The following is a 22,097-nucleotide window of genomic DNA, read 5'->3' on the forward strand; positions in this document are numbered from 1 at the left end:
AATCTCAGCAAAATCCCCCAAAAAAAAAAATTGGTATCTGATGGTAGAACCCTTCTTGACCACGTTTCATTTTTTCGGTACCAACCAAGTTCACAAATAGGTGCACCCCTTTGAGGCTCCAGCCCCTTATTGTGCAAGTTTGAAATATTGAAATCATGCGTTTCGAGTTTTCGGGGTCCCATCTATATTTTGCCGGATGATTTTTTTGGTAAGCAAAAAATTTCAGTAGGGTAAACACTTTTAAGTGAGTGGATTGTAGAGTAGTCAGAGAATATGATAGGTAAAATATCAAAATGCCAGACCTAAGTCATTTTTTTATTTGAAATTTTAACACAACACAATGAAGAGGATTTATCGCATATTTTTTCCAAAGTATCAATATTCAGACATTATGAAGAATTGAACAAAAATTTTTCAAGTTTTCAAAATTCAGCGCTCCTGGCATAAAAATATAAATTATCTAGCTATTACATATATTATGTCAAAACCGAAAAAAAAACAGGGAAGGTCATTTTTTGAAAGGCAGCACACCCTGTTTCAGCATCCAAAATTTTGGGCCGCTTGGAAAATCAAGATTCAAGATTCGCAGTTTTTCATTTTCATTTTTTTATTCGTGATTTTTTTAAATTGGACCGTGCTTGGGCCCTATTACAATATAAGACTATTTCTTCCAAAAAAATTAATTTGAAAAACGCTGCCCTCGTATTTGCTGCACTCTCTGAAATTCTACAATTTAAAAAAAAAAATCATAATGTTTTCCACAGGAAGATACGAGTGTAATCGATAGATGATTTCCGGAAATATGGTAATAGTGTTCTGACATAAATCGAGAGCAAAATAAGCATTCTCACTTCGTAGACGATTTGAATGAAAATTTTCGTGTGAATAACCTCGTATATCGTTGTTAAAATAGGTACACTATAAGCAGTAAAAATGTCAAGGGTAAGAATTAGCCTTCTTTACCCCATACGACCATACCCCATTACCCCAACTATAGTCTCGTACGTACACGCTCCCCCTTTAAATTTAAAAAGCACTATACTATGTACTACGAACATTATATTCGATATTCTTATTGTTAAAATCGATTATTAGTTTCGCCGTTAAATTAATTCCGAATATTGTAGGTAGGTAAATTCGGTGTTATCGAGCAGTTTATTGTATGTTCTATTTCATATTATAAGGCGAAACGAGAATCAATGCTGTGCACTTGGGTACGTCCTTTTCCACTTTGTACATATATTTTACGTAGCGCATTGAACCTAATTTTCGATCGTTGAGATTGACTGACGTTTCTTCTAAATGCTCGAATTAATTTCACGTTATCGATTAACGTTTGTTAGGTCTTTAAATAATTCTCGGTACCGCCTTTCTAACTAAACACACGTCCATTGATTTATTCTCTATACCCAAAGACCATCGTCGCATCGATGCCAGGGGACTCGAAGACGACTGCGACGTACCACAATTTATGTCCTGTAGTCGATTGTTTGAAAATCAACGCTAATTATCTGCAGGTTGTTTTCGCCGATTTGTGGATGTTCCATTTTCGCATATCCTGTACACTTCTGAGAAGATTCTTCTCGGTAAAGTGTCTCTATGGACAATAGTCCACGCTCCCCCGCTATTCGCTTTCATCGGTGCCGAAAAGAGGTGCAGATTTTTTGCCAAAAGTGTTACGTATAAGATGAAAAAAAAAAAAAGGAAGAAGAATACGTAAATGAAAGACTTCGAAAGCGAATTTTTCGCCAAGGGTTGACTTTTTTGCTACAAAATCTGCGTTTGGACCAGATGTTGCGCGTTGCGCGATTTTCTCGACACCCAATGATACGTATAATAGGTCTAAAATGAAGGATAAGTACGACCGCGCCACCGAATTAGAACCTTCTTGAAAGGAAAGATGAAAAAAACCACCTCTTCTTCGTCGCTCTATATTGAAATCTTTTGTTATATTTAGACTTTTTCTCGCTTATATTGTAAAGTAACCGTACTATTTTAACAATAATTCTGAGAAGCTGAAGGTTTCTTTTTGTACCTGAGCTTAGGATGAAAATCGGTAAATAACACAACGGGTCCTATGCGCCGTACAAGCTGCAACCAGTTTTGTAAATGCCGACGACGACGACGACGACGAAAACGACGAGAACGAGAGGACCAACAGCCGCGCGAGAGAACTTCCCGAAATGAACGGAATCTTATCTCTCTTTTATGTATTAACGTGTCACATGTAATATATTACCGACGGGATGTTTGTAAAGATAACAAGCGCCCTTTACCTATAGATAATGAAAAGAGCGAAATGGTGAGGAGAAGGGCACTTCATTACCTTTGATTTATGTAGTAAAAACTTTCTATTAACGATTGTCCGATGATTCGCGTTTTCTAGGTTCCAGATCTGAGATCCTAGGTATATGTAGGTATTATTATAATCGTGAAAACCAATCATGAATGGGTTGAGGTGTAAATGAAACGATGAATTTTATCGAAAATACATTCAGCTACCTTTTTGACTATCATCGATATGGTACATATCGTATTCTTCCAGTTCACTATGATACTCAAATGCCATCGTCGAAGGTAGAGATACCCAATCTTTCACTGTCTGGTGTCTGGTGTCGGATGTCTTGTAAACCACTGTATGGCATTTTGGAATATTCACTGTGTTGACATATGACATCGTTAAAAAATACATTTTTCTTCGTCAGAAATTCTGAGTGTTCTTTTATTGAAATAGCATACAATATGTGAACAGTGAACGCGTTTACATGGACATAATTACGCATGTAGTAGGTACCTATTTTTTAACTTGACATACACGTACATGAAAATTTTTCATCTTTTGCTGGAAATGACAATTTTTCAATTTCTTTAACCGGAGAACTGAATAGTGGATACGGTGATGTTTCTTTATATCTTGCAAGAAACTAAAGACAAGAGATCTCGTCGTTAAATAGGAGGCAGAAAAGAAGCCAAGTCGATGTGTTGAGGGGGAGGGGTTAAAAAGTAAAAAATGTCGAAGGATATTCATTATTAAAACAATAAAAAGCATCCCAAAAAATCACCATTTTTTTCATCAGAATTTTCCTATAATTAATACCTAGGTACGGTATATCTTTTTTTTTCGAGAAAAAAACTCTCCTTAGTACTCAAAACAATGTTGACGCTCGAGTAGACTCCCTAATAGGGAGCCTCCCAACGATGGAAAAAACGAAGAAAAAAGTCAAAATTGGTGAGAAATTTCTGATAATTTTCCATTTTTGTGTCAAATATGTTTTATGAAAATATTTTCTTCCTCCAATAATTATTTTAAAACATCGATAGATATTGTTCCTGAAATTGGAAACATTATTTTTTGGTTATTAACTATTGCAAATTTTAAAATAAAAGAGCAATGACTGAAGGCAGGATGGCTCTGGTTTTTTTTTTCATCGGTGACGTCACTGTTTCACGCTCTTTTTGCTTTATGACATCACTGCTCTTTCTGTGATGGTTTTTTTTTATCTTTTTCTGCTGTTTGGTGTTTGAAATTGAAAATCTACGTTATTGTAGTTTTGTATTTTTTTTGTTTTTTTTTTTCGTAAATATTAAAGCAGTAAACTAAATATTAATAAGACTAACGATTAAAAAATTGGAACAACTCAGCACACTGGAAAATCGAATCAAGACTAAAATAAACGATCTAAAAGTGGAACAACTTAGCACACTAGTAATCGAATTAGACAAACATGAACGATTAAAAAATTGGAACAACTCAGCACACTGGAAAATCAAATTAAGACTAAAATAAACGATTCCAAAAGTGGAACAACTTAGCACACTAGTAATCGAATTAGACAAACATGAACGATTAAAAAATTGGAACAACTCAGCACACTGGAAAATCAAATTAAGACTAAAATAAACGATTCCAAAAGTGGAACAACTTAGCACACTAGTAATCGAATTAAACAAACATGAACGATTAAAAAATTAGAACAGCTTAGCACACTGGAAATCAAATTATTACGTACATAATTTTTTAGTTATCACTAGTGGTAGTGGAGTTGTGATAAACATGATCTAATTCATTGTGCACATGAACTACTTCATCTGTTCCTTGTTGAAAACCTTTTTGGATTAGTTCTCTTGCTGCAGTAGAGATTCGAGGAAACTTCTGTTTTGGCTTTGCTGTACTTTTTCGAGTTGGATAGAAGGTCTGCTTTTCTATTTTACCAGATTCAACACGCTTTTTAGCAAACGAATAGTCAGAATATGTGTTATACAAAGAAATTATTCTATCTTGTAATTTTATCATTTCTTCTCCCTTGTCAACGGGTAAATTGCGAATTATCAAGCCTTGTATCAATTCATTCTTCAAATGAATTTCATTTTTTATTTCGGCATCTGTTCTTAAACAAGAAGACTCCACCTGAACATCAGCTTCTAATTCTGCTTGAAATGGACCAATATTACGTTGTGATGAAGTAAGTTCAAGGTCTGGTTCAGTAAGTTCAAAATCGAGTTGAGATGGAGTGATGACAATTTCTTCAACTTCAATGACTTGATCTTCGTCTACTGCAGGTAGAGTGAAAAATTTTGCTGCACAGGCATGAATATGTTTACAGATATTGTAATCCACTGCATTATTGTAACATGAGCAAGTGAACATATGAACGCATATATTACAAGATTTACATATTCTTTGACAGCAAGCTGAAATAACATTTGTTATTCGATGAACTACGTATTTATTCTTGACAATCCAAGTATTTTCGTTGTTGTGGATCCGTATATCATCAATATTAGCACTGTTCTGGTGACTTTGAATGATTTTTGAAATATTTTTGTAAGGAGTTTTCTTCGTTTTTTTAATCACTCTTTGATAGCGTTTATCTCTAACAACAGACATTAACGCATAAAGCAGTTTATCAATGCGAGAACATTTTACTCCTCCGAGGTAATCATATTTCAAAGCTCTATGAAAAGCTTCAAGATTCATATTCGTTTGAATAGGTACATGTTTTCGAAAACATCTTGCCCATGAATGCATGTTGTTGTAATAAGCTCTTCGTATATAAGCGGCAAAAGCTACGGTGTCCGGATCATTCTCCAACTGCTTGATAAAGTTTTCGAATTCGTTTTTAAAATTTTCAGGATCCAACTCCTCAGCAATTGCGGATAGATCTTTCATTACTTCTTTGCGTTTTTCTTTCTTTATTTTAGTTTTGTTAGTAGTCCAATTTTTGTGAACGTGCCATAAGCAAAGTAACTTTTGTTTAGGTTTTCCCATAACTTTGACCCAGGCATTATAGAAAGCTGAAGCATCATCACTCATGAATAATTCTGTACTGATATCTCCTACTTCACTTTTCAGAGATTCAAAAAAAATCTTGAAAAAGTCTTCATCTTCTCGGTTAGAAATAGCGAATGCCACAGGTATTCCTTCGTCCCATTCATCCAACACAATAATTGTATACAATTGAAATTTGTAACCATTTGTTCCGTGGGTACCATCTATACAAATTGCTTTATGGCCAAATTTTGTAAGCATTCTTCTTTGAAATTTTGAGCAGAAAACCAATGCGAAATCTTCATCTTTCAATACATCTGACGATTCTCCTTGCTTCTTATAGAAAAGAATGGGGTTACCTTCTTCCATCTTTTGCATTTTCAAACAAAATAGTTCAACGCTTTGAAAATCAATGCTGTGCTTTTGAAGCGGATTATTGATATCAAAACTTGTAGCTATATTTCGGATATCTTTTTTCGTTGTTAGATGCAGTCGAGTTAGCTTTTCATCTTCTTCAAAATTATCTGACGAACTATTACGAATATTTGCCAGTATGTGAGTAGCTGGAACACCAAGATTCAATTTTCCTGCACAGAAAAAGCAAGGTAACTTTTGAATCAAACTTGAAACAAACCAATGATTTTCTGAACTTTCAACTTTGAATACGAAAATGTGTAAAATTTACCTGCAATAGTATAACGATCATCAGAATGCAAACGCATTCGCTGTACTTCACATTCATGGCCAATGTGAGTTTTGTAAAATTCTACTATTAAATTGCCATCTTGTTTACGAATCAGTTTGAAGTGAGCTGGACAAGTAAAATTCAACTTATTTGTTCCGAGATTTTTAGTTTTCTTCTTAGTTGAAACAAATCCAGCCTTACGATGTAACCGAAAATTGAATGAACGATGGCAATGATACCAGCTTACTGAGTCACCGCTTTTCTGCTTCTTTGCTTGAAAATCTTTCACGAATTGAGACGCTGTTTCAGTTTCCTTACTTTTTTTCCAGGCTTCAAAACCTGACAAAAAGATATCGAAATGAATAATTTTATTGAATGAGATCAATACATATGATTTTTATTTTTCAACAGAATGTATCAATATATGTTTTCTCGTCACAATTTTACTGAAGAAAGACTGAATTGTAGAATATAGAAGTTAAAATGTTGACAAACCTTCTTCATTAGAGAATCTTTCTGTTTCTTTCTCAATGTTAATTTCATGGGCATCTCTGAGGTGTTCAAAATATTGACGAAAAAAATTGAATCGCTTATTGCAACATGCACAAATAATTCTGCTTTCCTTTTTCTTGTAGTTTTTATTAGCTCGATTACCTAAGAAAAATATTTTATTTATTATTTGACAATTGTTTCAGTTTATTAATTTCTAATCGTAATTTCATATGAGAACCATATGAGAACTATACGAGAGCAAGAGAAAAGAGTATTTTTTACCAGAGGAAACAGCGAGGTGCTGCTTCTTTATATGTTTCACTAAGCTATTTTTGAAGTGGTATTGTGAGCCGCAATCAGCACAGGAGAAAAAAACACGTTCCATCTCGATTTTCAAACATGTGAGATAAATTAATTACAGGTGTATGAGCACAGATCAGGTAAACAAGAACTAAGAAGATAACACAGGTGAAAAAAGTTTATGTCGTTATAGATAACAAGTCGAATAGCAACAACAGCAAAAAGAGCGTGAAACAGTGACGTCACCGATGAAAAAAAAAACCAGAGCCATCCTGCCTTCAGTCATTGCTAAAAAAAGCCAAATACTCGACATATTTTTTTTTGATTTTTTAAAGTTGGCTAAAAAATTTTAAAACGGGATTTTTCGGTTTTTCTACACCCCCCCCCCCCTCCTCACCACAAAAAACATGACTGTTCACATTTGTATCAAAATAACAATTTTTGACATGAAATACCAAAGAAAAAATTCCCTTGGAACGAATTAACCAAGATTTGAGTGAAAAATCAAATTTTAAAAATTATGTAAAATAATCAAGGGCAAAATAAAAAGTGCATCGAGGGTTAAACTGCCCCAAAACACTCTTTTCGTGATTATTTTGCTGAATTTTTCAAAGTTTGATTTTTTAATCAAGTCTCACAAGGAATATGAAGTTGGGCAGCTAAAAATCGAGTTGTTTGTTATACTCGACTTGTTCAATGAGTTTATCCACATTTGAGCCGATTTTGAGAGGGACACCTCAAGAGTGGGGTTTTGACCAAATTTTTATACCTATGGGAAAATGGTCAAAAATCAAAAATTTTACGTGTGTGAGGAAATTTTCAAAATTTGCGCGAATTGCTACATTTCGTCCAGAACTAACCCTCCGAGGGCGAATTTCGCCATTTCCAGCAATTCTGGAGCCTCCAGCGCGATTTCCAGCCACTCCCAAAATCGGCTCAAATATGGATAAACTTGTTGAACAAGTCGAGTATAACAAACAACTCGATTATTAGATGCCCAACTTCATATCCACGCCTTCTGAAGCATATTCAAAATTCTGGAGAAACTGAGAAATCGCGCTGGAGGCTCCAGAATGGCTGGAAATGACGAAATTTGGATTTGGGGAATTAAAAATGATCAAAATAAGTCCTCAAACTGACATTAATTCCCCAAATCCAAATTTCACCATTTCCAGCCATTCTGGAGCCTCCAGCGCGGTTTTTCAATTTCCTCGCAAGCGGGAAACTTTTGATTTTTTGGATAAGTATTTTTATTATAAAAAAGGCTGGTCAAAAAACCACTCTTGAGGCGTCCCTGCTGAAATCGGCTCGAATATGGATAAACTCGTTAAAAAGTTCGAGTATAACACACATCTCGATTTTTAGCTTCTCAAATTCATATTCACGCCTTAATGAAGCTCAAATTCAAAATTCTGGAGAAATTGAAAATCGCGCTGGAGGCTCCAGAATGGCTGGAAATGGTTAAATTCGCCCTCGGGGGGTTAGATCTGGATGAAATACAGCGATTCGCACAAATTTCGAAAATTTCCTCACACACGGAAAATTTTTGATTTTTGACCATTTACCCTATGGATATAAAAATTTGGTCAAAACCCCACTCTTGAGGTGTCCCTTCCAAAATCGGCTCAAATGTGGATCCAACTTCATATTCACGCCTTCTGGAACAAATACAAAATTCTGGAGAAATTGAAAAATCACGCTGGAGGCTCCAGAATGGCTGTAAATTGTGAATTTGGATTTGAGGAATTGATATCAGTTTTAGGACTCCTTTGGTTCAAATCGGAGATTGACACCTCAAGAGATATCTTGTCAGCTTTCAAGCCGAAAACGAGCAATCAGCAATCTCAAAATTTGGGTAAATTTTCATAAAAATATTGAATATTGGAAGTTGGAACGTTGAATTTCAACTGAAGAATAAGAAAATCATTCGCAGGGCAAAAAACGTAATCGAAATACTTTTTTTTTTAAGCATAAGTTTCATCGCTGAAAAAGAGCTGAAAATTGTGAGAAAAATACGAACGATGAAGGAAACACATTTAGAAAATCGCAAAAGATCAAATTTTTGTACATGTAAATTTACAACTTATGGTGTGGAAGTTATTTTAGAAATTCCAAAATCAGATCTTGGAGGCCAAAAGAACTAAAAAAAAGGCATTTTTTGAAAGCTTAGTGTGCAGAATAATTTCGTCTACTGGGTTGAGAAATGTCCAAAATCGAGCTAGAAATGCGAATTTCCAATTTTTAGTGTAGGTAGGTACATGTTGTCGAATGCTAAACTGACTTGCTCCTAATACGAGAAGAATGTTCCAATTTTTTTCACACTTCAGCAAAGATCGAATAATTTTTTCCCCGATTTTTTACGTATTTGCAGCTGGATAAATAATTCATTATTTAGTCAGATGGTTTCACCTTTTGAAAGAAATATTCGTGATTAAAATGTGACCCATCAAACACAGTTTTGATCCTTTTTTAAAAATTTGTTTTCTACCTGAATCTCCAGAAAGAACCGAAATCCTCACCCTTCATACCTTAACCTTCGTCTCAGTTTTCTTCTAACATGAGCTTTTAAAACTGGCAACATTGTCTCAAGTAAAGTGGACATATGTATCGATAAAAAGGACAATTTAAACAAAAAGAAATTATCTTGGAAATGACAGGCAATTCTAAAAACAACCCTTAGACTCAGACCATTCCCCCTCACCCAGTTCTCAAAGCCCGAATAATCAACTATTTATAGGCAAAACTTTCCTCGTATTTTTCCACGCACTATATGTAGTACAGCTTTCAACACATCAGATAGGAGTATAATTTTGTTTACAACAATTTAAAAATAATAATTACTCGAACATGTTTCGCTACAACGTCGACGGCCGATGAGTGTAATATCGCGCAGCTTTACACCAAATAAAGGTCAATTTATAAACGTTGCTTTTTTAATAATATGTAACGTTATCAAATAAATTTATACATATAAGTAATCCAATTCGTACAATATATTTTTATTCGGGCAAACCGACTGGCGCCAGATTTTTTGACCTTTAAGAGCATTAGTATATTATACAGAGTTTTTACAGCCTACCATTTCACCACGACCTTTAGCATGTTTTACAACTTTTTTTCCTCATTTTATTATTTCCCTATTATTTCTTCTCCTCTTTTTTTATGAACCTATTCTACATTACCTGAATAGAATAGATTTTTCTAAAAACTAAAACCACCACCAAGTTTGTGAATTGTAGTGCCTTATACTTCTCGTAGCTGTTTTTTTTCAGCATTCTTTTCATTGCTATTGAAACCAACTAAAGCGTTAAATGTAAATTGAAAAATATCAGCGATACAATGAATCTATTGTTACGATAGATTCTTAAAAATTCAATCCAGGTAGAACATCAATGAAATAATTAACCGCGTCAAAATATTACCCACATATTCAACCATCAGCCATAAATCAATTTTTACTATGTAGCCACATACAACCAAACTTCTTTTTTTTTCAATAATTACATTCCAAGTAGCAGATAATTAACAGAGCATTATCACATGTATAAACGATTAATCTCTACGTTATTTAATTCTAGATGAGCAATCTTCGATAATTACATACGCGAACAAGTGGTATTCTTTGAATTTTAAGAAATAGATACCAAATGAATCGAATTGGCGAAAATAATTGCTAAAAATTCATCGGATGTTTGTCATAGAATGTAACATATTGATACCAAGTACTAATAACACACAAATTGAAATATAAACCAAGATACCTACTGGGTTTCATTAGGAAGAGAAGAGGAAGGGTAATAAAATAAAAAAGACGTATTTTGCCGATGACCAAAAGTAAGTGGGGTGCTGAGGCCAGAAAGGAGGCTTTAGTACAAAGATGGAGCTTATGTGATGAAAATTTTTGCTTGAATGATACCGCATCTAAAAATGGTTCAGTTGTTGGGCTAAAAAGAATACGATAAGAGCTCAAATATGTTGGGGAAAAAAGAAAGATTTTTGGGGAAAATAAATTTCACTGAAAGCTGCCATTAAAAAATTTGAAAAAATCACAGTGAAGATATTTTTAGCCTTACATATACCTACTTTTCAAAACAACATCATGGCATCCCTGGGGGCGCAAAAAATCTTCAATTTTGATCAGAATTTAAAAAAAAAAAAATAATATAATATAATAAAAGACCATCTCAATGCACCTTCAGCCCTCAATTTTAAAAAAAAAATTATAAAAATATAATTTACTCGTTGATTTTCATCAAATCAAAGTCTTTGGGTTTAAATACAATATCTCAATCCTCCCATGGCTGGTTTCTCAATTTGCAAAAAAAAAAAAGATGAAAATGCCATGTTAGGTTTTAAGCCCTCAGTGTTGCCAGCTTCGACTGAGAGCACTGAAGGGCTAAAACCGAATATGATGCTTGGAGTCCAAGAGTACTCTCCTTTTTTTCAACATCTTTTTCGATCACAAGTAGTATTTCAAATCGAATACCATAAAGTTAAAAGCGTCCAAAAATATCTTGATAAGTTTTTATTGAAAATTGCATCATAGCAATTTAAAATTACATCCTTGAAAAATACGCCTACTTCGAAAATGATTCGCGATAATCAACTAAGTACATACGATTTCCAGACAGATAACATACATAGTTAGTAATTCTACTTTTTCTTTCAAATGATTTATAATCTTTACTCATCATTAGAGCTCTACATTTTGACCCACTTAAAACTATATACCTACATATTATTTCTCGAGTTCAAAAAAAAAAAAAAAATGACGAATAAAACCACTACAACGGACATACTACATCCCTATATTCACCTTTGGGAAAATTATTCCCATCAAACCACAATTTAGGTCTTTTCCGTAAACAAGTAAGTACATAGTTAAAAAGGGAAATCTTCGATAAAAAACAGATAGTGTGAACCGTGAAGGAAAACCACATCAAATATTCAGTTCAACTGATAAAAATATCATTCGTCGTAATCTCGTATAATAATTTAGGAAACGGGATCAATTTATATACTTTATGCGATGATGATACAAGTCGAGGAAAAAAATGCTAAAATTTTTAATTGCTAATTTTTTCGTATCGATAAATTTGGCCATTTTTCATTATGCAAACCGGGCTACGTCATCGCTTTAATAAATAACCAAAAAAGATAACGCAAGAACGAAAGGAAGAGGATGACGTCAAACAAAATAGGCTCACATTATCAAATGATAAGAATCAAAAGTTAATTAATCGAAAGAACTGAAAACACAAGGCAAAAAAACAGCAACGAGAATCATCGTGATGATAATAAAATATAAAGACAAATTGCGGACTTTATCCGTGAGCTCCTACTCGTGCTTCTGTTTTGGTCAGAAATTTAAACGACACGGACATCAAAATGAACAAAGTAGATAATAAATCTATCGCAACCGATACAAAAAGTATAGTCTCGTCAAGGATGAAAAAATCCTCATCACTTCATCGTTCTCATGCAGATCGTTGCAAAATAACAAAAAGAAATCTGAGAAAAACAGTTCAAAATGAACAATAATTCTTTTCGTTTGTTTCTCCACTCGGACGCCACTAATCTCAGGAATGTAACGGTCTACCAATACGTTGGTCAGAGAATTTCCAGGAAAAAATCCAACAGGACTATTTTCAATTAGTTTTTACATTAGTCACATACGCGCAGACACGATGGACATTTCAATAACAGGTTTAGAACACAATAATGGACACGATGAAAGGGAGAAAACCTTTGCTTACGCTTCGAAAAATCAAAACAAAGTTTACCATTGTCAAAAGATTCCGGAAGAATACCTATATCAATCGAAGTGGCCAAAAATTAAATTTAATATTCATAATGCTCTATAAAATTAATTGTAATGTGTTGCATTAGTATGTACATGTCTGGTACCTCGTATAATAAGGCGTCATTATAGGAAAAAAAATGATAAAATTTATATCAAAAATCGAATACGATCCGTTATATCATAAAAAATTATTTAATTTTTTAATGATACGAAGAAAATAAAAGATATATGCGAATTACGCGATGAATTTTATCAAAATCACCATACTCGAATTACTCAGAAAACCTTAAATTTTGCCAAGAATTTGAAAACTCGTAATTCAATAAATTTTTAATTACTAATTGACTATTGAGAAATACCTACCGAAAAACAAATTTTTTTCAACATGTAAGTATATCTATTCGTAAAAATCCATGAGTAATGTTTACCCACCACAAATTCATTTTTTTAATAAATATTTCATCATTAGTGCCTAACTGAGCAGAAATTTTCGAATTTAAATAAGCAGAGTAGTCTAGATACATTTTTTGAATTTAACCAACACAATATGATGATCCAAGCTGAATCGAAATCATCGACGATATCGTTCTCGAAAATTGAACAGGTAGACAGGTACCGTTTAGTTCAACATATTATCGTTTACAATTCGTATTAATCTTTTAATAGTATTAAGTCGTAAATAATTCCCAAAAGTACTTGACCAATTTTTCTTTCTATCTTATCCGCCAAGTAGTGTAATAATCTTCGATTGAATGAAGGATTACACTTTTAGCGCAAATATACCATACCACTACAAAAGTAGGTAGGACCCATCAACTCATCAAAGCACACAGTGAAATGTGAATGTTCGCGAAACCAATGCCCTATGCTATGCCGTTGGCTTATTCGTTCGTTTGGTGAAAAAATTTTCATTATCGAATGGTAGATGCTCGATGAAATGGGCGTGTAAAATACGTACCATATACGTAGCAGGTCGTATAATATACAAATACAAAGACGCAGTTAATTTTTTTTTTTTTGAAATTCATATACGACGCCAAATCTCTTTTCTTTTTGAATAACCTTGCAAATTTTTTTTTGCCAACTTTGATTAGCGATATAACGCGAACATTGTATGTAGTATGACGAAGATAACGAGGAGATGGTTTTTATCATGTAATAACGAATTTGAAACGCAGCTGCATAATTTATGATGGTTGATAAAAATGAACCCAAAAAATCAGGAAATGACACACCACAAACCATACGTACAAACGAACATTAGTGATAAAATATGTACATTCACATTGTAGCCACTATCAAAATTTCGAATGATAATTGATAAATGTGTATTGATTTATGTGTGATGCAATTTTTAAAAATGTCGCATGTTCTGCGACCAGCATGCACATCAACGTAAAATTTAAAAAGTTGGGCCAAAAATTTCAAAAAAAAAAAAAATTGTAGAAAAATAAAACATTCAAGGTAGGTAAGTATGGGAATCACGACACATTTTCTAAAAATTTTCAAGATATCTTCAAGTATCAATTTTTTTGGTACATATCGATTTTAGCAAATTGCAAACTTTGAAATGTTTTACATTAGGTATACTTAGGTAGTTTAAAAATATAAAACAATTTTACAAAAATTTTATAACATTTTTTGCAGCATTTTTATCATATTATTATACCAAAAACAGTTTCAAAATTTTTATCACGTTTACACGAGGATTTTCTTTGAAAAATGAATCATCATATTTTTCACGATTTCACAAACATTACGTAAGTAGGTGTAGGTACTAGGTACCTACTTTACTTATATGAATTCACTTACTTTTTGGGTTACATTCGTAATTACCTACGGAGAAAATGGTGAAAAAATGTTGCCACGAAAAGTTTTCTGATAACTAAATTTTTTCAAAGGAATATTTAGGCAGATGATGCAGGTAATTTCCAATCACTCTTGACCCTAAAAATCCAATTACTATATATTTTTTTTTTTTTTGGAAATCCGTGCATACGATAAACAACAAAATAATTACCTAGTAATAAACGGAATTAATAATGTACGTAGAGCGTGTAAATTTCGCAATTGATTAGTTCCGTTATACATACGTATAAGTTTTCTATACGAAACTTACAACTCGAGATAGGTATTTCTGCTATAAAAGTTCAATGTTCAAACCATTATCTCGTTCACAAAATTCTCGGAAACCATTTCGTAGAAAAAAATGGCTGGGACTTTTCTGGTGGAAAATTTGATGTTTAAGCATAAGTAACGACAGTAATTTTAGTTCTATTTAATTTCTTTGGTAGGACTCATCATTGGACCGATGAATTGATTTTTCTGAAGTTATAAAATAATGATGAATGTTCAAACACAAGAAGTAAAGGTTGTAATAAAAATGTCATTTTTTGCATTCAATATCAAAATAAAACCAACGATATAATATCTATATAGCTCTATCAATTGACAGAGATGTTTGACAAGTTTGAAATCAATTGTATGTAAGTAACCGCAATCCTTCCACCACCTCTATCATCTGGACAAGGTTTGAAATTTTTTAAAACTCGAAATAATTCTAAAATTTAGTAAGTAATAAAAGCGTCGAAAAAATCCTCCCTAGTTTTCCATCATTATCTCTGTTTTCAGGAAATCAAAAAATTCTATTTTAGTTACCTTGTTTTCAAAAAAAAAAAAACGAAACAAAAAATCGTGAAAATTCAAAAAAATTATGAAAATATTGAGGTAGAATACAAAATGTGATTTTAAAAAATCTATAACATGAGAGTGGTATTAATTTTAAGTCTGGGATCTTCCCCCTCCCCCCAGGATTGAGAACGATTTGAATCTTGTTCTGTCATGATTTAATTCGTGATTCATGAGGACTAAAAAATCAATGATAACGATAATAAGTCAAGAATCACGTTCATGAATCATTTTTTTGCTCCTCGTTCTCTTCATACGACAAATTTTGGTTTATGTAATATTTTTTTTTTAATTTTGAGATATCAAGTGAAATAATATTGCCAATTTTATATCAATTTTACTCAATTTTTGGCTATTTTATATTTAATGAATTGTATGGGTAATGTTGAATAATCTATAACGCAATTTTCAGTTTTCACGAAATTTTGCTCAAATTCTGAGATATTTCATGAGTTTATAGTCGTTTTCAATTGTTTTTATGCCATTTTTATTTTACCATTAAGTATTGCTGTTTTTCGATAAAATTACAAAAAAGACCTTTTTTTTTAAATCAAACTAACTAAGAAAATTCGTTTTTTGCCAAAATTGCAAAAAATCCTACCTTTTTGCATTTTAAAAATTAAAATAGCCAAAGGAAATTTTTTAAATCAAAATTACTAAAAAAATCTTGTTTTTCGCCCAAACGTTTTGGTCAATTTTTAAAAGGCTGTTTTAAAAAAAAAACAAAAAAAACAATGCAAAGCTCCTAAATTTTTGGGAAAAAACGAAAAAATTCAGTTGAAATGTAAATGAAGTGATTTTCCAAGTACATATCAAGTTATCTACTGAAAATGCTCTTATTTTTTTCTAGGGACGAAAAAAAGCAAAATGGTGTCAAAAGACTATGCAATGTGCTACGTGCCTAACGAACAAGACAACATAAAAAACAGCATTGTTAGCAGGAATTGTGTTTAAAAAAAAAATTTGAATAATGTAAAAATATATGGAAAAGTCCATTTTTTCAATGTTAATTAATTAAGTACTTGCTGGACGTGTTTAATCTCTAAAATGCAGCTGAAGTATGTACCAATGTATTTTAAGCCAAAACGAGTCCATCGAAAATAATTTTTCATTTTTCACAAAATTCAAAATTTCGAATTTTCGAAATGAGTTAGAAAATGAAATCAAAGCTAGGTACAAAGTTGTCAACAATGGACTAAAGGACTTGAAATAGTTGATAAATTTGCATTACTTACAACTCAATTTTTCACATTATTTTTTGTACATGTTTTTTGTATCAAACGGGGAAAATATGTACGATGAGATTTTCGAACTTTTGAAACGCATTTTGATGGTGGGAGAAAAAGTGGCAATTCGGGAAATTGAAATTTTCATTACTGTTTTTCGAAGTCATTCTAAAACTTTTTTAAAACACATTTTCCAATTTTTCAGATAAACCAGACGAACCAAAGATTTAAATACATACGATCCAAGCACGAAATTAAAAAAAAAAAAAAATAACAATACCTATTATGAAAAATGTTGCAATAATATGAAATTACTCGAAACAACTCGAGGCACTATAATCTGGAAAACATCATTTCAAAGTCTAAAATACGATAGTAGCAGGTCAAAATATTATTAGTAGGTACCTACTATTTCCGTACTGTCAACTTTTTCACAACCTTTTGTAACCGCATCGCATCGTGACATTGTGACACCTTCAATACAGTTTATAGCACGACCCAATTAAATGTTCATTAGTTATACATAATGATTCCATCACGAGTGGATTGTTGGGATATAGCTATTTAGGCTATCTATCGTAATTACTAGAAACTAATATCGTAGATCTTTTCTAGAGTTTTCTAGTCGTTTTTGCCGTATTCGCGGTTTTGTATTTCTTGTACATAGTATGTATATAGACGTCGTGTAATAAAGATGTTAGAAAATGGTTCGCGAGTTTTGTTCGTGGTATTATAGTAGTATTTCATGGTAGCAGAGCTTATATCTGCCAATCTGTGTTCGTTAAAGTAAAAATTTCGTTCTGTGCGCGGAAAATCCGGAAAAATGGAAGTGAAAGAAAAAAATTTTCCAGGATACGTGCAAAATATTAAACCGTTCGATGGGAACAACTTCTCCACGTGGAAGTTAAGAGTAACCGCTGTGCTTGATGAAGAAGACGTGCTCGAAGTATTGACGGAAGACACGCCTGTTAATCACCGAACGGGGAATAAAAAGAAAACTAGAGATCAAGCTCAAGATCCCAATTTATACGAGGAATATGATTCCTGGAAGCGTCGAAACAATAAAGCAAAATCTATCATCATCCGGCACATCGCTGATAGCCATCTACAATACATCCAAGGTAAAAGTACCGCACGTGAAATGTGGGAATCGTTACACAAAGTGTTTCAACGTAAAAGTATTGTGCAGCAAATTTTGTGCAGAAAGAAATTACTTCTTTTGAAATATAAAGAAGGAACCAGCCTTAATGCTCATTTCGCCAAATTTGATGCTATCGTTAGTCAACTACGTATGGCTGGTGGTCGGATGGATGAGATCGATGCTGTATGTCACTTATTTTTGACAATGCCGGATAGCTACGAAACGGTTATTGCGAGTATGGAGACCCTAAGTTATGACGATGAAAAGAAGGTAACGTTGGAATTTGTGAAAACGCGGATGTTGGATCACGAAATTAAGCTACGTGAGAAAAGCAGTACCAGTACTGGAAATATGCATCCGGAAAGCGCTAATTTTTCCAACTCCAACAGTTCCAATGCGCGAAGTAATTCAAATTCGAATTTCCCATACCGATGCCACAACTGTGGAAAGCGCGGGCATAATCGTTCAGAATGCTGGGTGAAGAAAAACTCTTCAAATTCGAGTCAGAATTCGTCATCTCAGCACGAAAAATCGAATTATCGTCCTGAAAACAAGCATTCAAACTCCAATCACGAAAAATCAAATCAACGAAGGAGTAATAAAAATTATTCGAATCAATCATCGTCGGAAAAGTCTGGTTCTGGTAGAGGAAAGGGAGACGCTAAAGAAGATTCAAATCTAATTGAATGTTCGGAATACGCCCTTCAATCACAGACTACCGATCATCAACTACAACCCAACGACGATACGATTTATCTTGATTCTGGAGCAACTCGATGCATGTTCAATAATAAAAAGTACTTCCTCGATCTGAAAACCCTCGATGAACCAGTCATCATCGGCCAAGCAGGTGAAGGAACGTTACTCGGAACTGCAATGGGCACTGTACAGATCGTGAGTAATATCGATGGTAAACTTGTCAGGCATAAATTACGCAACGCTTTATTTGTGCCAAAATTACGCAAAAATCTGGTGTCGTTTTATCGTTTGGAAGAAGACGGAGCTAAATTTCGTGTCGAAGCTGGAACAATATCGATTCTGTACAATAACGTTGTGAAATTAATCGCTAAATCAACGGAATTTGGTCTGTATCGAATCGTTACCGGTGAGCAGTGTTTCCTCAATCAACAACTCGAATTGTGGCATCGTCGATTGGGCCACCCTGCTTACTCAACTGTAAACAAAATGATAACATCCAAAGTGGTGGATGGAATGGAAGCTTCAAAATGCGACGACGAAAAGTGTGAAAGCTGTAAGAAAGCAAAACAGACACGCGTTCCTCATAATACAACACGGAAACCAGCTGAACGTATTCTCGATATTGTTCACATGGATGTAGCTGGACCTTTAGATGTCGGCATAAATGACGCGAAGTACGTGTTGACAATAGTCGATGGTTTTTCTCATTTTACTACGTGTTATATTATGACGAGTAAAGACGAAGCGTTACGATGTTTCAAACACTTCGAAGCAGCTGCAACTGCAAGATTCTCAGAAAAAATTGTCACACTGAGAGTTGATAACGGTGGTGAATTCACTTCGAATGCCTTCAAAGAATTCCTAAGTGAAAAAGGAATTACACCGGACTACACTATTCCTTATACACCTGAACTAAACGGCACTGCGGAACGAATGCACCGAACCTTATTCGAAAAATGTCGAGCCATGTTATTCGAAGCTGAGTTACCTACGTACCTGTGGCCGGAAGCTCTGAAAACGGCATGTTATCTACACAACCGTACGTTATCCAGTACCAATACTAAAACTCCAGCTGAAATTTGGTTTAAACAGAAGCCAAATCTTAAAAATCTTCGAGTGTTCGGCAGTACGGCATACGTGAAAATACCTGAAGCGAAACGTACAAAGCTAAAGAAAAGGCCAGAAAAGGGTATCTCGTCGGTTATGTAAACAATGGGTATCGTATTTATTACCCTGATGATAAATCTGTTTCTCCTGCCTGTGACGTTGATTTCGATGAAACAAAGTTTTACAACGAGCCATCAACTCAACCAGTAATCACCAGAGCTGTAGATCCAAATAGTATCGAAAATATCATCATGTATACGAACGAAGCGTTAATTACGCATCCCGAAGATGAAAACCTGTGGGAAAATGCCAGACGGATGGAAATCAACCAAATGGAAAAACATCACGTCTGGGAATGGGTTCGGAGACCTAAAAATGAGCGTGTTATTAAATCCAACTGGGTCTATCGTGTTAAAGACAACGGTGAATATCGCGCAAGGTTAGTCGCTCGTGGTGATCAGCAAGAGATAACAGAGAACGAAGATAAGTATTCTCCAGTAGCGAATATGGATACTCTAAAAATCCTGTTATCAGTTGCGAATAGTAAACAGTACCATATCCATCATATGGACGTTCAAACGGCGTTTCTCCATGGAGAACTAGACAAAGACGATCATGTGTACATGGAACCTCCGAAATGTAAGTCTTTTCAAAGTAAAGATAAATCGTTTGTTTTGAAATTGAAAAGATCAATCTATGGGTTACGTAAATCGCCGATGTATTGGAATAGAACCTTACATGATTTTCTTATCAGTATTGGTTTCACTCAATCAAGTAATGATCCGTGTTTGTATTACAAAGGTAATACGTATATACTCGTTTATGTGGATGATATTTTAATCGTTTCTGCTTCTCGTGAGATAGTTGATAATATCAAAGAATTGTTGAAAAATCGGTTTGAAATGAAAGATTTGGATGAAATTCAAAAATTTCTTGGTGTTGAAATTCGAAGAAACGTTGAAGAACGGAGTTTAGTGTTGAATCAAACACGTTATATTACCGAAAAAGTGAAACAGTTTGGTCTTGATGGATGTAAACCAAAATACACGCCAATTGAAAAGGGTTTATCATTGGAACCTGCTGAAAAGATCGATCCGAAGCTACCTTTTCGTGAGTTAATCGGTTCTTTACTTTTCGTTGCTAAATGGACCAGACCAGACGTATCTTTCGCCGTAAATTACCTCAGTCGATTCCAGAGTTGTTATAATTCAACTCATTTCAAGCATGCTCAACGCATTCTCGTCTATTTAAATACCACGAAGGAATTATCATTGAAATTCGGCGCGAATCCGAAGGAAGAAAATAAAGTATGCTTGTATACTGATGCTGATTTCGCGAACGATAGAGGTAAATCAACGAGTGGTGTTCTATTAACCATCAGTGGCGACGTCATTACTTGGTTTACTCGTAAACAGAATATTGTATCTTTGTCTTCAACGGAAGCGGAGTATATTGCCCTATGCGAAGGTTTGAAAGAACTTACGTGGACGTTTCGGTTGTTGAAAGAACTCAAAGTCGATTTTGAAACTCCAGTCCCAGTGTATGTGGACAATCGATCAACGATTTGTATTTCGAAGAATCCATGTGTTTCGTCCAGACGATCAAAGCATATTGATCTACGAAAATATTATGCTAAAGAGATGTACGATCAAAAATTGATTGATATTCATTACATCAGCACTGACGATCAGAAAGCTGATATTTTAACGAAAGGTTTGGGTAGTGAAAAGTTTAAAAATCAACGTAGTTCTATTCAAGTTTGTTGATTTCTTATTGTGTTTTTTTTATTCGAAGTGATCGTATATTTCTCGTATGTGTGATCAATTAATTGGTAATTGTGATCTTATTGTATTAGATTTAGATACGTTTTCGATCATTTTAGTGTTCGTTTTGATATTTTTATTCAGTTTTGTTTTCATAGAAGTAGATAGATATGGTGTTTTATGATAGTCGTTTTTTTTAATTCAGCTTAGTGGATTATGGTATATTTACCTCTACTTAGCTCGTAACTAGTGAGTACTAGGTTGTTTCTTTCTCTCGGTACTTTTTCATTTTGTGTTTAGGTACCTGTGTATTATTTTTAATTAATTTTTAGCCTATTTTTAGGTGGAATGTGTTCCTTAATTTTAATTAGTTTCTATAATTAGGGGGGAATGTTGGGATATAGCTATTTAGGCTATCTATCGTAATTACTAGAAACTAATATCGTAGATCTTTTCTAGAGTTTTCTAGTCGTTTTTGCCGTATTCGCGGTTTTGTATTTCTTGTACATAGTATGTATATAGACGTCGTGTAATAAAGATGTTAGAAAATGGTTCGCGAGTTTTGTTCGTGGTATTATAGTAGTATTTCATGGATTTCAAAATATACGTCACAAATGCTAAAGGCACGTCATAATCTTCGAAAATATCTCAACCTGAACACGTCTAATGAATCGTAGGTATCATGACATATTCAAGTGCTGCAGGTACATATTTAATTCGCAATTTACCATTTTTCAAGAATTAGTCAAATTGAGATTTTCTTTTAACATATACTTATCCATACAATGTGGCATGTAAATTTACTTCATTGATAAGAGAAACGAGAAAGTGTTTACCTCAATAATTTTCATAAGTCACTCGAATTTTACACGTTTTATTTTCTCATCGTCGTCAAAATAGAGAACATCATGTATATACCTATTC

General features: G+C 33.7%; 2 protein-coding genes across 2 annotated transcripts in view; both read right to left on the reverse strand.

The window, feature by feature from the left end:
- The window catches only part of LOC135840759 (uncharacterized), a 272,818-nt gene that overhangs the window by 10,914 nt on the left and 239,807 nt on the right, over nt 1–22,097 (reverse strand). The gene's annotated exons all lie outside the window — the stretch shown is intronic.
- On the reverse strand, nt 3,887–7,050 carry LOC135840701 (uncharacterized). Its single transcript, XM_065357350.1, has 4 exons — nt 6,729–7,050; nt 6,450–6,608; nt 5,955–6,293; nt 3,887–5,856 (listed from the first exon to the last, which is right to left on the reverse strand). The coding sequence occupies exons 1-4, from the start codon at nt 6,829–6,831 to the stop codon at nt 4,019–4,021; spliced, it is 2,439 nt and encodes an 812-aa protein (XP_065213422.1). The 5' UTR covers nt 6,832–7,050; the 3' UTR covers nt 3,887–4,018.

This window comes from Planococcus citri, chromosome 3 (genome assembly GCF_950023065.1).
Source record: "Planococcus citri chromosome 3, ihPlaCitr1.1, whole genome shotgun sequence".
Classification (NCBI taxonomy): Eukaryota; Metazoa; Arthropoda; class Insecta; order Hemiptera; family Pseudococcidae; genus Planococcus; species Planococcus citri.